This window comes from Glycine soja, chromosome 2, assembly GCF_004193775.1.
Source record: "Glycine soja cultivar W05 chromosome 2, ASM419377v2, whole genome shotgun sequence".
In the NCBI taxonomy this organism is placed as follows: domain Eukaryota; kingdom Viridiplantae; phylum Streptophyta; class Magnoliopsida; order Fabales; family Fabaceae; genus Glycine; species Glycine soja.
In genome coordinates this window covers 43,047,410-43,061,600 of record NC_041003.1, presented here as the reverse complement: position 1 = coordinate 43,061,600, position 14,191 = coordinate 43,047,410, and the positions used below count along the sequence as shown (strand labels likewise).

The 14,191-nt window shown below is 31.5% G+C and overlaps 2 protein-coding genes across 3 annotated transcripts; both read left to right on the top strand.

The window, feature by feature from the left end:
- Positions 1-281: 281 nt before the first annotated feature.
- On the top strand, positions 282-3,442 carry LOC114396165. Of its 2 annotated transcripts, XM_028358075.1 has the most exons (4): positions 282-481; positions 1,381-2,278; positions 2,824-2,996; positions 3,081-3,442. In XM_028358075.1, the coding sequence occupies exon 2, from the start codon at positions 1,454-1,456 to the stop codon at positions 1,889-1,891; it is 438 nt and encodes a 145-aa protein (XP_028213876.1). In that variant the 5' UTR covers positions 282-481; positions 1,381-1,453; the 3' UTR covers positions 1,892-2,278; positions 2,824-2,996; positions 3,081-3,442. The 2 variants fall into 2 exon arrangements, with proteins under 2 accessions (XP_028213876.1, XP_028213869.1); XM_028358068.1 differs by having other exon boundaries at positions 1,381-2,996.
- A 1,220-nt stretch (positions 3,443-4,662) lies between these two features.
- On the top strand, positions 4,663-6,808 carry LOC114396158 (thaumatin-like protein 1). Its single transcript, XM_028358057.1, has 3 exons — positions 4,663-5,267; positions 5,828-6,095; positions 6,215-6,808. Exons 1-3 carry the CDS (start codon positions 4,772-4,774, stop codon positions 6,390-6,392), a joined length of 942 nt encoding a protein of 313 aa, XP_028213858.1. The 5' UTR covers positions 4,663-4,771; the 3' UTR covers positions 6,393-6,808.
- The last annotated feature ends 7,383 nt before the right edge of the window (positions 6,809-14,191 follow it).

The following is a 14,191-nucleotide window of genomic DNA, read 5'->3' as shown; positions in this document are numbered from 1 at the left end:
GTTTTAATTAAATATCTTTTATAAAATAAAAAAAATTAATTGGTGGGTGGAGAAAAAACGTTGGACTTAGATCCGATAGTTAATGCAAAATTGAAGGAGACGCTGCCACCTAACAAGACCCGACCCGAATGTGACATGTTTTTGCATTTGGGTCACAATTTGCCCGAAATTTAACGCGCATTTCTTCCGGTTGTTCGTTTTGTCCTACGTTCGAGTGTGTCCCACAAGTGCACAGTGTCCATCACTGCTTGGTTTCTATAAATACTCAAACCCATTGTGCCTCATTCGTTGCTTATTTTAATTTTTCTAGCTTTTGCTTTGCTTAGATTCTGTTCTGCAGAGAGAGAGAGAGAGAGAGAGTTTCAGAATTTAGAGAGAGAATTTTATTTTGTTTTTTCGGTTATCTTTATTGGTTTCTCTTACATCGTTTTTGTAGGCGCTGAGGAAGAAGCTTTGGCAGCATAACTTTGTTGGGGAGCATGTAAGTTCATTTTCTCATCTGGGGTTGGCTCCGCTTGTCATCCTAATTTCATCTTCTTTCCATTTTATCATGCTTGTGTAAAAACATTTTTTTTTATTCATGTAATTTCTGTAATTTATTTATGAGAATAATTAATTAATTATTATTCATGCTGGGGGTAGATAAGAATCAGTATTGTTGATAGGGTGGTTTTAACTTTTATGTGCATGAGAATGATTTATGTTCCCTTCACATGCTCACTTCTATAGTTTCCTGTCTCTATCATTCACATATTCGTTTCTATCAGGGGTTATAAGATGCTAAAATGTGGATGGCTTATTAAACTTTCATGGTTCTTGTGTTAATTGTCATGCCTTATGTTGTTTTGGCAATCTTAATTCGCCTTGGTTTAGATCTGCCTTATGGGGGTATTTGGTTGGCCCTAGTATAAATATGGTTTTGTATTATTGAAATATGACATAGAAAGTTTGGAAATGTATTTATTTATTAATTTATCAATTATTTATGTTTTGTGAATTAAAGTTTTAATAAGAAACCATTGGAATTTGCTCTTTTTCGAACTGCTAAATTCCATTTTTGTCTATGCTTGTCAAAAGCATGTTAAGTTTTTGTGTTTGGTTTTCCTGTTTCCATAGCCTATTACACCAACGGAATAAGATCTAACCCAATTGATGAAACCAGTTTTCTTTTTAATTTTAACACACACATGTTAGAACATTTCTCTGAATGGGAATGAGTAGTTTCATAAGATTGTGAAATTTGTTTATGTTGAGGGAAATTACTTTGAGATAAGGTTGGTTGGTTATAGAAGGTGTGAGTCCTTACATTTCTTTAGAGCAAAACAAGTCAGTTTCTGTTGAGTTTGACTGAATTATGTATTGTTGTGGTGGGCCATGCAGAAAATTCAGGCAAGGCCTTGAAGTTGGAGAGTATTAGATTGGAATCTTAGAATTTTCTCTTTAGACCAAAGAAATGGAGGTATATGGCAATTCTATGGTTGCAGCTCCTTCAAATGTTATTTATCTGTCCAGTATTTTGGGCCAAGGCGGTCCAATTCCCGGTCACAGATGCAACTGGAAATGTGAAAATGAACATGTTTGTGGAAACATGTATCGCTGCAAGCTAACAGGGCTGACTCACATTTGTGATAAAAACTGTAACCAGAGAATTCTGTATGATAACCATAGCTCACTTTGCCTAGCAAGTGGTCAAATTTTCCCCCTTACGCCGGAAGAGGAACAAGCAGTGAGAGGTGTTCGCAGGAAGCTTGACATGGAGAATTCGCCCTCTGATAGCTGTGGTTTTAAGCGTAGACGAGATGCTCAATTCCATCCTTCTCCTTTCGAGAGATCTTTCTCTGCTGTCAGTCCTATCTGCAGCCAAGTTGGAGATGGCATGGATATGAAATAGTTATCTATTATATAACTGCAAGGACTCTTCTTTATCATTTCTCTTGTCCCTTTGAAGTTTTTCACTTTTTTCTATCGGATGAGTATTGATAACAGAACTTGAACAATTATGGATTATTTATTGGTGGACATGATGTGTCCCCTTCTGCTGTAGGAAGTCCTTATATTTCTAGTATTAATGTAATTGTATCCTTTAAAGTAGCTTGACTGTTGAATGGGGATTTGAGGCAGGGTCTTTGTACGCAACACGTTTATGACACTTGAATTGACTTCAGTTTTCTGCTAAACCTAGTGAGAAGCTGATTGTCGTAGCTGACTATGGAATACATTCTGGCCTTTTACATTGCTTGAATTTGATTTGGACCTCAGTGATGCATATATGAGCAATGTACTTAACTGTAATCCTTTTTTTAGCTGACCATCAAGTTTCTAGTGTATCTGTAATCACAAAGCAGCCTATTAATATATTCATTACTATTACTACTGTCATGAGCTTGTATTCCTTAATTCTGTATGAACAAAAAACAGTTATTTTGTCCCTGCTGATAAATCTATTGAGAACCTTGACTTCTGTAGGCTGAGGTTCTCTCCAGTTTGTCATATGAACAAAGTTATTGGTATGCTTTTTGGTGAATTGATTTTGGTTTTGCTGCTTGATTCTTCCTATTTCTGTTACAGGCTCAAGGGAGATGATCTAGTTCTCATTTTCATTCCTCTTAATCATTTTCTGATATCTTTTTTTTTTCTGTGATTTGATTGATGGTTGGCTGTCTGAGGTTAACGTAACTTGTGCAGGTTTTGAAGCATATGCTAGGAAGGAGCGTTCAAAACTTTATTTGTGTTGCATTACTGAATTAATTCTTATGATATAAAATTGTTCTATGTTTGAATATCAATTATTGATAAATGTCTTGTTTTCATGAATGAATGCAGGCATTGCAACTTCTGCTCGAGTTTTTCTTTGCTGAAGTTTGGACAAGCCAACTGTTACGGGACTACAAAGAGTTTTAAAGACTAAGTAGGAAATCCTAATTAGTAGGGATGCCTAATCAAAGAACATTTATGATACTGTACAGATACGACAGACACTATTCAAAGATGAAAAAGTAGGGATGCCTAATCTTAATTATCAATATACTTTGAAATTGTGGTTGATTTCCTTTATATGATTTATTTACTTGTGTTTGTAGATGTGAGGTGACAAGGGCAAATAAAGGGGGACCTTATTAGGGATACTTATCAGCACAAGCACCAGCAGCATCAATCTTTCTAACATGCATATTGTTCCTCTTTGTATTCATTGTATTCAAAGATTGAAAATGAATTCTCTCCTAATAGCCATGTTACTGTTTTCTGCAAAATTTTGTACTTGTAATATGTTCTAGGCAGATGTGATCAATCTAATCTTGTATCGGTTTATATAGGCTGATGAAGGTTTTTATTTTGAATTTATGGTATTTGTGAAGCTAGAGGTTTGTAATGTTTCATTTTCTAACTTTTGACTTGTGATTATTATTATTAAGCTAAATATGTAATTAGGCTTGTAATTGGATCTTTACACCTCTCAACTCTTTTTTTTTTTCTATAGGCATCGTGTTTGGGGGGAGGAGTTGCTCAACTAATTGAGTTACACCCTTTCGGTTCTCGTCCGAGCTACTGATATTTGTATAAGTATTATAAATTATAAATCTTGGACATGCAGTAGCCTATGTGACAATTGAACATGTTTATCTCAGACATACACAGTGACAATCGAACATGTCTACCTTCACACATGAGCGATGAAGATCATTTTGTTTTTTTTTTTTTATCACAAATCAGAATATCAATTAAAATAATTCAAAATTTTTGGCAAAAATGGTTTGGCATTGGATAGCCAATGTGGCAATGTCACGTGTCTTCATTAAACACGTCAACGAGAGTAAACGATATGAATGCAATGTGGAATTTTTGGAAAGGTTATAGATTTAAAATTAAAAATTAAAATAAATAAAAACTTACAATGATTAAAAATAAAAATAAAAACAATATGAAAAGATATGCCATAAGTTACGAAACCTGATTACCGTGGAGTGGAGAGAACTTTCTATTCTTTCTCCAAAGTATGGAATTTAAACGAAAAAAAAAATGTGATGAGATTCTGTGGAATTGTAATTCTTTTTTATTACAATGAGGTTATATTTTCATTATTAGTATTACCTATAAGTTGTTTAAACAAAAAAAACAAAAACTCATACCAAAATTCCACAAACTTTATCAGTCTCCTAACGGTAGCCTTCTCAGCTCCCATTGAAACATTGATAATAATTTTAGCGTATGCTTAAAGAAAATTTTGGTCAAATTCACTGTTGGAAAGTTTGTTCTTTTCTTCCCATGATGAAAGGTCAATAGTTGGTACATGTCAATGTTCTGAAGTCACTGCACAGAAATCAAGCGTTGTTAATGTTATTGTTAGGTGTATAGGAAATAAAATATGCATAATTTCACACTGAAGTTTCCCTTTTACGTATTGCCTAGTCAATATACTTTTTTATGTAGGAGGAATCATAGGTCACTTCTTTTTGGGATCATCCTATGCAATTTTCCTACATAGATTCTTTGAAGGAAATTCATGTTATATTCTAAGGTCATAGAGATTACATAGATAATTTCCTTATTTGTTCAATTTCCCATGAAACAGCAAAGGCAAAGAATAGCTTATGAATTAGGCCATCCCCAATAAAAGAAATACTAAACCCATGTAGCTGGTTATTGTGGCTGAGAATTTCATATAGCACACAATTTCTTGATACAAATATGGGGAATATTAGTCATTCTTGGCACATCATCAATTCCCTCATGGACACAACACAATAAAACCAATATTACTAATCATTGAAAAATGCCTATAGTGATGACATCATGGAAGTTCCCAAGTTTTCTAGCTATTTTGTTTACTTTGTTATCTTATTCTTTCTCTTCAATATTCACCATAACAAACAACTGCTCCCATACTATATGGCCCGGGACACTCTCCGGTGCCGGCTCACCGCCACTTCCAACGACCGGATTCCGGCTGGACTCAGGCCAAATGATGAAACTCACAAGTGTGCCAGGGTGGTCAGGAAGGATATGGGCTAGGACTGGCTGCACATTTGATGCAACAGGAATTGGTAAGTGCCAAACTGGTGATTGTGGTGGAAGGCTGGAATGTGATGGAAATGGTGCAGCTCCTCCTACCTCATTGTTTGAGATAACACTTGGTAAAGGCAATGATCAAGACTACTATGATGTCAGCATGGTGGATGGCTACAATCTGCCACTGCTTGTGCAACCAAGAGGTGTATATGGTACTGGGGTCTGTAATGCCACAGGTTGTGTCACTGACATCAATAGAGGTAAGAGGTTTTCTGAACATGAAGCCATATTTATAACTAGGTCCATTTAATTACCGTATACGGTTGGAGTTACCATGAAATATAGGGATCAAAATAAAATTAAATCTTACCTTCTAGGTATAAGTTTTTTATATGACATGTTATTACTCCAATAGAGGATTTTATAATAGTTACATGCACTATAGATTAAATTGAAAATAAGAGCAAATTACACTGATACTAAATTTTTTTGAAATTCAGATATTCTCATCTATATTCCCTTAATAGTTTGAAATATATTATGCTAACACCTTCAGTTATCCAAAAAAACACATTATAAGAGGGTTAGTATAAAATTAAAAAGACGGGTATTGTGTGAATTTCATAGAAATCACAAGAGATATCAATGCAATTTGCTCCAAAAACAATTATATTTATAGGCACTAAATTACGTTTTCTTTGTACAAAGACCAAATCAAAAATTGGTACAATGTACAAGGACTAGAATATACTTTAAGCATTACATGTGATAGAATGATTACAGTACTTCTTACATTCATAAAATGCAATTTTATTTATAGGTTGTCCAAAAGAACTTCAAGTAGTTGGTGGAGATGCATACCAAGATGGTGTAGTTGGGTGTAAGAGTGCTTGTGAGGCATTTGGATCGGATCAGTACTGCTGCAGTGGAGAATTTGCCAATCCAACGACATGCCAGCCTTCCTATTATTCAACCCTTTTCAAGCAGGCTTGTCCAAAAGCCTATAGCTATGCATTTGATGATGCCACCAGCACTTTCATTTGCAAAGCTTTTGAATATGACATTATTTTTTGTCCCAATGGCAACAAGTATATATATCATTCCCCATTAGCTTTTCATTCTCTTTCAATTTATTACCACATGTTTGCAAAACAAAATCCTAACACTCAACTAATTAAACATTTTATTTTGCATGACCACAACACAGGGTTAAAAAACCAAATGGTGCATTTCCACCTCCACCACCATCAATTGGATGGCCAGATCAGAAGTTTCAGCAGCAGGTTCATTCTTCTTCATATATTCTCTTACCCTGTACAGTGACATTCTTTCTCTTTGTTGCCACTCTCTCTGTGCTTGCAGCAAAGACTCAGACATTAATATGAGAAAATGTCAGAAGAGAATACCACACAAGTGTTTTCTTGAAAGGAAGAGAGAAACAAAAAAGACAAGGAGATGAAAATTGTGAGAACAGAATTGTGTGGAACACATGAGGGTCCTAAGGAAACAAATAAGTGCAGAAATTACTCTTCCAAAACTCCAACAAGTTGGTACTGATTAATAACCAATGGCCATCCACTAGACATCTAGCCATAATTTCAGTTTTCCCACTATCCTCTCAAGATAACTTGTAAATGCAAAAAAAAAAAAAAATCTTTGGAATAAAACATCAAGTCATGAAGTCATTTGATATGTAACCAGGAATATGAGAACCCTCAAAGTTGTTCTCCCATGTGTTATATGACCAAATTTAATATTTGAGTATAACAATTCATGGCATAAAGAATAAACTATGGAACTTCTTTAATTGACTCATTTCTGAATCTTTCTCCTTTTCCTTGTTAGTTTTGGGTGGTTGTGGTTTGATTCTCTCTAGTACTACGTCCTCTTTTCTTTGCAACATTATTAAACAATTTAATTATCATATAGTTATTAAATAGTCAAATTCATTATCAAAAGTGTGATACAGTGATAAAAGTATCACTAAAAATGAAAAATATAAATTTAGTCTCTTAATGTGTAAAAGTACAAAAAAATAATTATACTCTTAAATTTGAAAAATTATTTTATTATTAAGTTGTAATGTTTAAAGATCAAATTGATAATAAGTTATATTTTTCGAGGAGTAATTTCGCATGAAGTTCTAAGGTTTAGAAATTAATTTGTCATCAGACTAATTTATTATATTTTTTTACACATTTAGAGACTAAATTTAAATTTTTCATCTTTCAGAAACTAATTTATAAGTACTTCACACTTTTAAGAACGAATTTAACTATTTATCCGATAAAGAAATTTAACTCATAGAAATTAAAAAAGTTCATTAATTTTATTTAATTCTTATAATAACATTTAAAAAAAATTATTTTTCATTGGAACCTGTTATTAAAAATAAAAATAAGTCATTAGAATTATAATCATAATTGATTAAAGGATATTTTGGGATGACATTATTAAATAGAATTAAAGTAGTTAAAATTTATTTATATTTGAATTCAAAAATATTTTTTTCTTATATTTGCGTCAAGAGGTAACAGTTCTCATAATTATGCATTTATCTTTTAAATAATCATTGTTATTTAAATTAAATTATTCAAGAAACCTATGGAATTTGGAGTTTGGATTTCGAGTCTCAATGTTATTTTATCTAAGGCAAATGCACCGTCTCTCAGGATCATTAAAAAATAAATTTTGTTCAAAATATTATTAGTATACTTCTGATTTTCAATGCATTTTTAATATGAATTTTAATAAAAATATTTTTTAAATTTCTTAACTAATGTTTTTAATATTCATCATCATCTTTTTATTTTTAAGAAACAAGTTAACAAGACCTTTATCTCAACTAAATATAAGAAAAAATCATTACATATAATGTGAAACTAATACCAAAAAGAAATTATTATGCATGTCCCACAAATTTTTGTAATTGTGTTTAAAAGAGTGTGTGGCTATGTTTCTAGCATTTCTCATTTAATACTCGCCCTCATCTTAATTTTATTTTCAACATTAACTTTTATCTCACTATTATTTTTTTATTTTATATACTTTTAAACTTTTGAGTAAAGTACACTTTTATTCCCTGTTTTTTTTTTCAAATTATATATGACACCACTCCTTTTTTGTCCCCTATTAAAATTCTCCTTAATTATTTAGTTTACATTACACCCAGACCTCTCTCTCCTCCTAAACACCACTTAATATTTTAACAGAAAGTAAACTAAATTAAGTATAGGCTGGTCACATGACTTTTAATGAAAATTTATGTCAAAAATACTCTCATCTTCTTCCTCACACTCGTACCCCCTTTGTATTTTCCAAATTGCGTCCGGCATCCCTTTTGCACCCTAAAAAAATCCCTTAATTTTTTAGCTTACATTACACCCAGACCTCCTTCCTCCTTCCTCCTAAACACAGTTTAACAGTAAATAGGCACATGCTCGTCGCATGACTTTTAATAAAAATTTATATCTAACATACTCTCATCTTCTTCCTCTTAACTCCATAAAGACATGACATCATTTTCAACCTAAAAATATTTTAACACTCTTCCTTCTTTTTCTTTTTTCTCTAATTAGACGTGATCTTAGTTTTTTGTTGGACATGAACTCACCTTGTCAATACACGTGTTAACACCCTTCCTTCTTCTTCTTCTTTTTAGTTCAATATTTTTGTTGTGTGTTGGGTCGTTTGGTTGCTGCATTTTTGTTGGACGTGTTCCCAGTAATGTCTATTGATTAAATATGATATCTTGCTTCAAATTTTAATGTTTTGTTCCTGCTTTTGTATTTTTAACTCCTTTCTTTGAAATATTTATTTTTGATAACTAGGTGTTTGATATAATGTCTCAATCAAGAGTTACATCTTTTTCAAGTGTTAGCAATAATGAAGTAAAAGTCAAATATTAAAAGAAAAACTGTTATTGTCTTAAGAAAGATCCATCCACAGGGCCAATTGTTAACTTGTTGTTGAGTATTTAATAAAGATGTTAGAAAAATTTTGTTTACTCACATATTTCAATTGACATTGGTTAACGACGTTAACTGAAGGGGGTAAAAGTAATGTAAAAAAAGGAGGGATATCAGGTGCAATTTGAGACAAAACACACGAGATGTGAGTGTAACAAAGATATTAGGACAATTTCATCTGCTCACATATTTCAATTGACGTTGTTTAACGACGTTAATAAAAGGAGATTGAAAGTAATGTAAAAAAAGGAAGAAGTATCATGTGCAATTTGAGAAAAACACATGGGATGCGAGTGTAATTTACTCTAAATTTTTTTTATAATTTTTAGCTTTTGCTAATTTATGACTTCCTATGATAGAATAAAATATATCAAATATGAAAGTAGGATAATGATAAGAAAAGATGAGTAAGATAAACTTTAATCTTATCTAATATTTAATTCACAACAGATAATAAACCAAACTATATATTTTGCTGTGTATAATTTTGATCTTATTTTGTTTGTTATTAACTCATGGTGTGTTTAATTTTGATCTTATTTTGTCATAAATACTTGCTATATGATTGGTTAATATTTATATATTGTTTGTCAAAATATATTAATTGATTTTTTTTTACTGCAAAATATATTACTCCACTCGTACACTTGCCTTTGCCCTCCACTGATTGCGTTACAAGTTGTTATGGATTGATACTAGTTGTAATGTACGATAATTTATTTTAAAAAAAATATATTTTAGAATAAGACATTTAAAAAAATATAAATTTATTTTTCAATAAACATAATTATAACTTTTAGCTTCTTTCTTTATGTTATAAATCAATATAGTTAACATTTAAAAAAGATAAAAAAAAAATTTAAGGTTTTAATGTATTATAACAAGTTTAATATAATAATATTATTTTTTATCGAGACCAGAAGTATCATATATCAAAGACAATATTGTTCAATCTGAAAAGATCATTATGGACTACAAATGTACGATTTAAATATATTATAGAAAATTAAATATAATAATAAAAATAATAATTTATATCAATATAAAGAGGATACAACTTTATGTAATTGTTTTCGATTTTTACATTTTTTAAATCATTTTATCCTTATTCTTAATAATATTAAAGTAGTAACCCTAGTTTTTTAATTTTTAAGGATTTAAATACATTTTTAGTCTTGTAATTTAGTTTTTTTTTTTGTATTTCATCCTAGCAAAATTATTTTTTTATTTTTAGTCTTTGTAAATTATGTTATTTTATTTTTCGCCCTTATAGCACTCTAAATAAGTTTTTTTTTTCACTGTTTAAAGTGTTACCTAAAGTGTTTTAAGGACTAAAAATAAAACAAACATAATTTATAAGGATTAAAAAATGGCTTTAAAATGTTAAAGGTCCTCGATACATAACCAAATTTTGTTATGGGTCTCTAATAAATTTTTAGGTTGTTTTGAGTCCCTAATATTTTAAAACGTTAGTTTTAAATCACTATCATCAATTAAGTGATGGCGTGACACCATCACCACCGTTGAAAAGGTTGGAAAGATCGGTTTGTAAGGTGACATGTCATCACATAAATGATAGCAGGAACTCAAAACAAAAATTTTCATATATCAGAGACTTAAAACAACAAAAAATTTATTAGGGACCAATAACAAAATTCGATTATTTATCATAGACATTAAATATATTTAAGCAAAAAAAATTACAATGAAAAGGCTAAAAAAATGTTAAATTACAATAACTAAAAAGATATTTAAACTTTTTTTTAAATAGTCAGCTTGTTAGGTCCAAATACTTTTTGAATAACCTATGATCGATCTGTTTAACAAAATAGATTTTATTAAAAGTCTTGATCTAACTTGTTTTCTAAAAAGATCTAACATGATCGACCAAGTCATGACAAAGACTAGGGTAGAAAAGGTTATCTTGTTTTCCACCGTAGGAAATAAAAATATGGTGTAATATGATGCATTAGATATAATCAACGACTAAAATAATGGGAGACTACAATAGGCATGATTGCACCAAATAAAAACATAATGCATCATCCTCTTTCCCTTTGTCTTCCCCGTTGCTACTTTGATTTTTCTCATAGGAAAACCTTCCCCCACTGTCCCTAAGCTCGAACCTATAGACAGATGGCTCAACGCCCACACACCTCAACAACAAGAAGAACAACAACCTTTCGACAAAAGCTCGAACCTTTTGTGTCGACGTGTCGAAGACTGCCACCTCAGTCACCATCATTGCCGCAAATCAGATTTGGAAACGCACTCTCACCTCACATACATAATCCATGGCCTCGAACACACACAGATCTGGAGTCCCCAATAGTGCGCATGGGCCCACCATAACCGCAACCCACATCGAGGATTATGTGGTTGGGCTTGGCCTCAATGTAATGCCCTTCATTAAAATTTAAACTCATACTAAAAAGGATATAAAAATTCAAATTATATTAGTCTCAAAATACCTTATCTTAATAAATAAAGTCAAATAAATAAGACTTTACATAACAAAATATTATTCTCAAATATGAGCATCTAAAACTAACCAATACTAAAAGTATGATGTAATCAACCACATTCGACATTTATTTTGAGTACTAACAACCATAAATTTTGGAATAAAAACCCAACTTTCTCTTATGTTACAATTCATTCATCTTAGAGTATAATAATAATTTAATACTTATTGATTTTTTTTTTTAAAAAAAAAAACTTGTTTCTCTCTCCTAGTTCCCACTTCTCCCCACATTCCCAATCCCTAACTTTCCATTGCAACCTTCTCAAGTTAGTCCCGTACTCACCTCTCCATTCACACCCATCGATTTCTCACCATTTTTCGATGTCGTGAAGCCTTCCAAAATTGTCCATCAGTGACCACACCACCACGGTCGTGCAAGTTGGAGTTTCCATTTTTTATTTAAATTTATTTATTTATTTTTGTCTGCTAGTGATGGATCTCGATTACTTGTTGATGCCAATAATTTTGGGTTTCATCCAAATGATAGTATCATCGGATCTGATCTTTAACATGAAATGAGAAACCAAAACCTTTAATTGTTTGACACCTAATAACAACAATTCTCAACTTGTTTTTCTCCTTAATGGCAACAAATCTATGCAATTGACATTAATTTTTCACAAATAATCACAACCACAACTCATCACAAGATCTCGTCATTACAGGAGCTTGGAAAATGATAATTGCTATGCTTATGCAATTTGAATATTTAAATCACATAGCAATTATCTAATTTTCCTCTCTTGTATTGCTTCTTTTGTGTTAAAACATTAGGAATTTAGCTTCTTTTGAGTTTTTGTCCAATAGATGTTAAAGTTAGATAATTTACAGTGTTTTTGGGTGTATTTTTTTTAGAATTACACAGCAGGAGTCCTGGAAGAGGGTTGACGAACTAGAGCAGCACGCTCAACGCTTCAACAATCGCTCAGCGCAAGGAGCCAACTTGGAGGCTAGGCTTAGCCCACATCTGACGGTTTAGACTACATCTTGCGGCTTAGCGCACAGTCACTTATGTCAGCTGAACTTTGCATGTGCGCTTAGCGAGCACATGCAGGCTTTACGCACAGTCAATGTCGAAAAACATGATTGTGTTACATTTTAAAGGGAAAAGAAGGAAGAAATCAGAGAGTTCTTTTAGGGAACCAAAATAAGAGGCTAGGGCACGAGAGGGGATAGAGAACCCACTCATTTGGGGACATTTTCCTCCATTTTATTCCACATCTCTTTTTTTTGTATTAGTAATGAGAGGCTAAACCACCCATTGTTGGGAGCTCAGCAACCAAACACTCTTGTATATATTTAATGTTATTTTGATATTATCGTCTCTTTTTTGTGCTTAATATCATGTTTATGGCTTGATCACCCATGTTCATGTAGTGTTATAAGGTTTATGGATTGGACAATGTTTATGTCCTAAAAACTTGAAAAGAGCATCTAGGTAATTCATGTCTAGGGATAGAATGATATTATTTAATCTTATTTATGCATCTTTATTCTTAAAGCAAATTATTTGATGTAGCTCTTAAGGGATTAGGAGTGAAATTAGGTAATTTAGGTTCTTTCACATGAGGGATCATGGTTAAGGTAGGTTAGTGGATGAAGGTAATAATCAAAATAACTAAAAAAACCCTTAATGTTGCATTAAGAGTGGTTTCGGTAGGCTGAGTCTCAACACGCTCTGTAATTCTACTTCAACCGGCAACTCACCCCCGAGTGTTTGTATTCTATCTCTTTAATGTGTTATGCTTAATTATCTTCATTTATGTCGAATTTTCTATTTCATATCATTATTTGACAAATATTGAATTCAGTTTATTGCTTAAAATTGGACATATACAAACTTTGAGTACAGTCAAAGTCTCTGTGGACTTGACACTCGGCCTTACCTTTTTAAAATATGACTTGAACCAATTGATGTACTTATCAATCAGTTAATAGAATTGCAACAAATGAGTGGTTGAGGAGAGAGAAAATGAGTTTTATTATATTTAAAAAATAGATATTATATTATTATTATACTCTTAGATAAATGAATTGCAGCAACCGGAAAATTGATTTTTTAGTCCAAAATTTATGGTGTTGGTTGCTAATGCATCCATATCAAAAAAACTCGGCCTTACCTTTTTAAAATATGACTTGAACCAATTAATGTACTTATCAATCAGTTAACAGAATTGCAACAAATCAGTGGTTGAGGAGAGAGAAAATGAGTTTTATTATATTTAAAAAATAGATATTATATTATTATTATACTCTTAGATAAATGAATTGCAACAACCGGGAAATTGATTTTTTAGTCCAAAATTTATGGTGTTGGTTGCTAATGCATCCATATCAAAAAAAGTATCCGAGTGCATTAGCAAACTTCATATATATTCATGCAATGACGTTTTAGTATTTTTCTCATCATAGATGGAGATATTTAACATTATATTTTCATAAATATACATCATCTTTTATTCCTAGAAAGTGATGACCAACTCATAGAATTATAAAAATACCATTCTAAAAAACTATCAATTGCCTCAACATAATTTTCCTATTTTCTCCTTTTTTTTCTCAATCTTAAGCAATCTATTAATATCAAAAGAGATTGCATGTTTATGTGTGTTATTCTAAAACAATAAACTATTTATTATTATATAAGTATTTTATATAATTTAAAATTAACGATCTTTCTTTATCTCTTATT

Bases quoted from the DNA above. Each gene is read 5' to 3' on its own strand.
- LOC114396165 (XM_028358075.1), top strand. From the start codon at position 1,454: ATGGAGGTATATGGCAATTCTATGGTTGCAGCTCCTTCAAATGTTATT.
- LOC114396158 (XM_028358057.1), top strand. From the start codon at position 4,772: ATGCCTATAGTGATGACATCATGGAAGTTCCCAAGTTTTCTAGCTATT. The intron at 5,268-5,827 runs GTAAGAGGTTTT...TTTTATTTATAG, and splicing joins TGTCACTGACATCAATAGAG to GTTGTCCAAAAGAACTTCAA. The intron at 6,096-6,214 runs GTATATATATCA...ACCACAACACAG, and splicing joins TTTTGTCCCAATGGCAACAA to GGTTAAAAAACCAAATGGTG.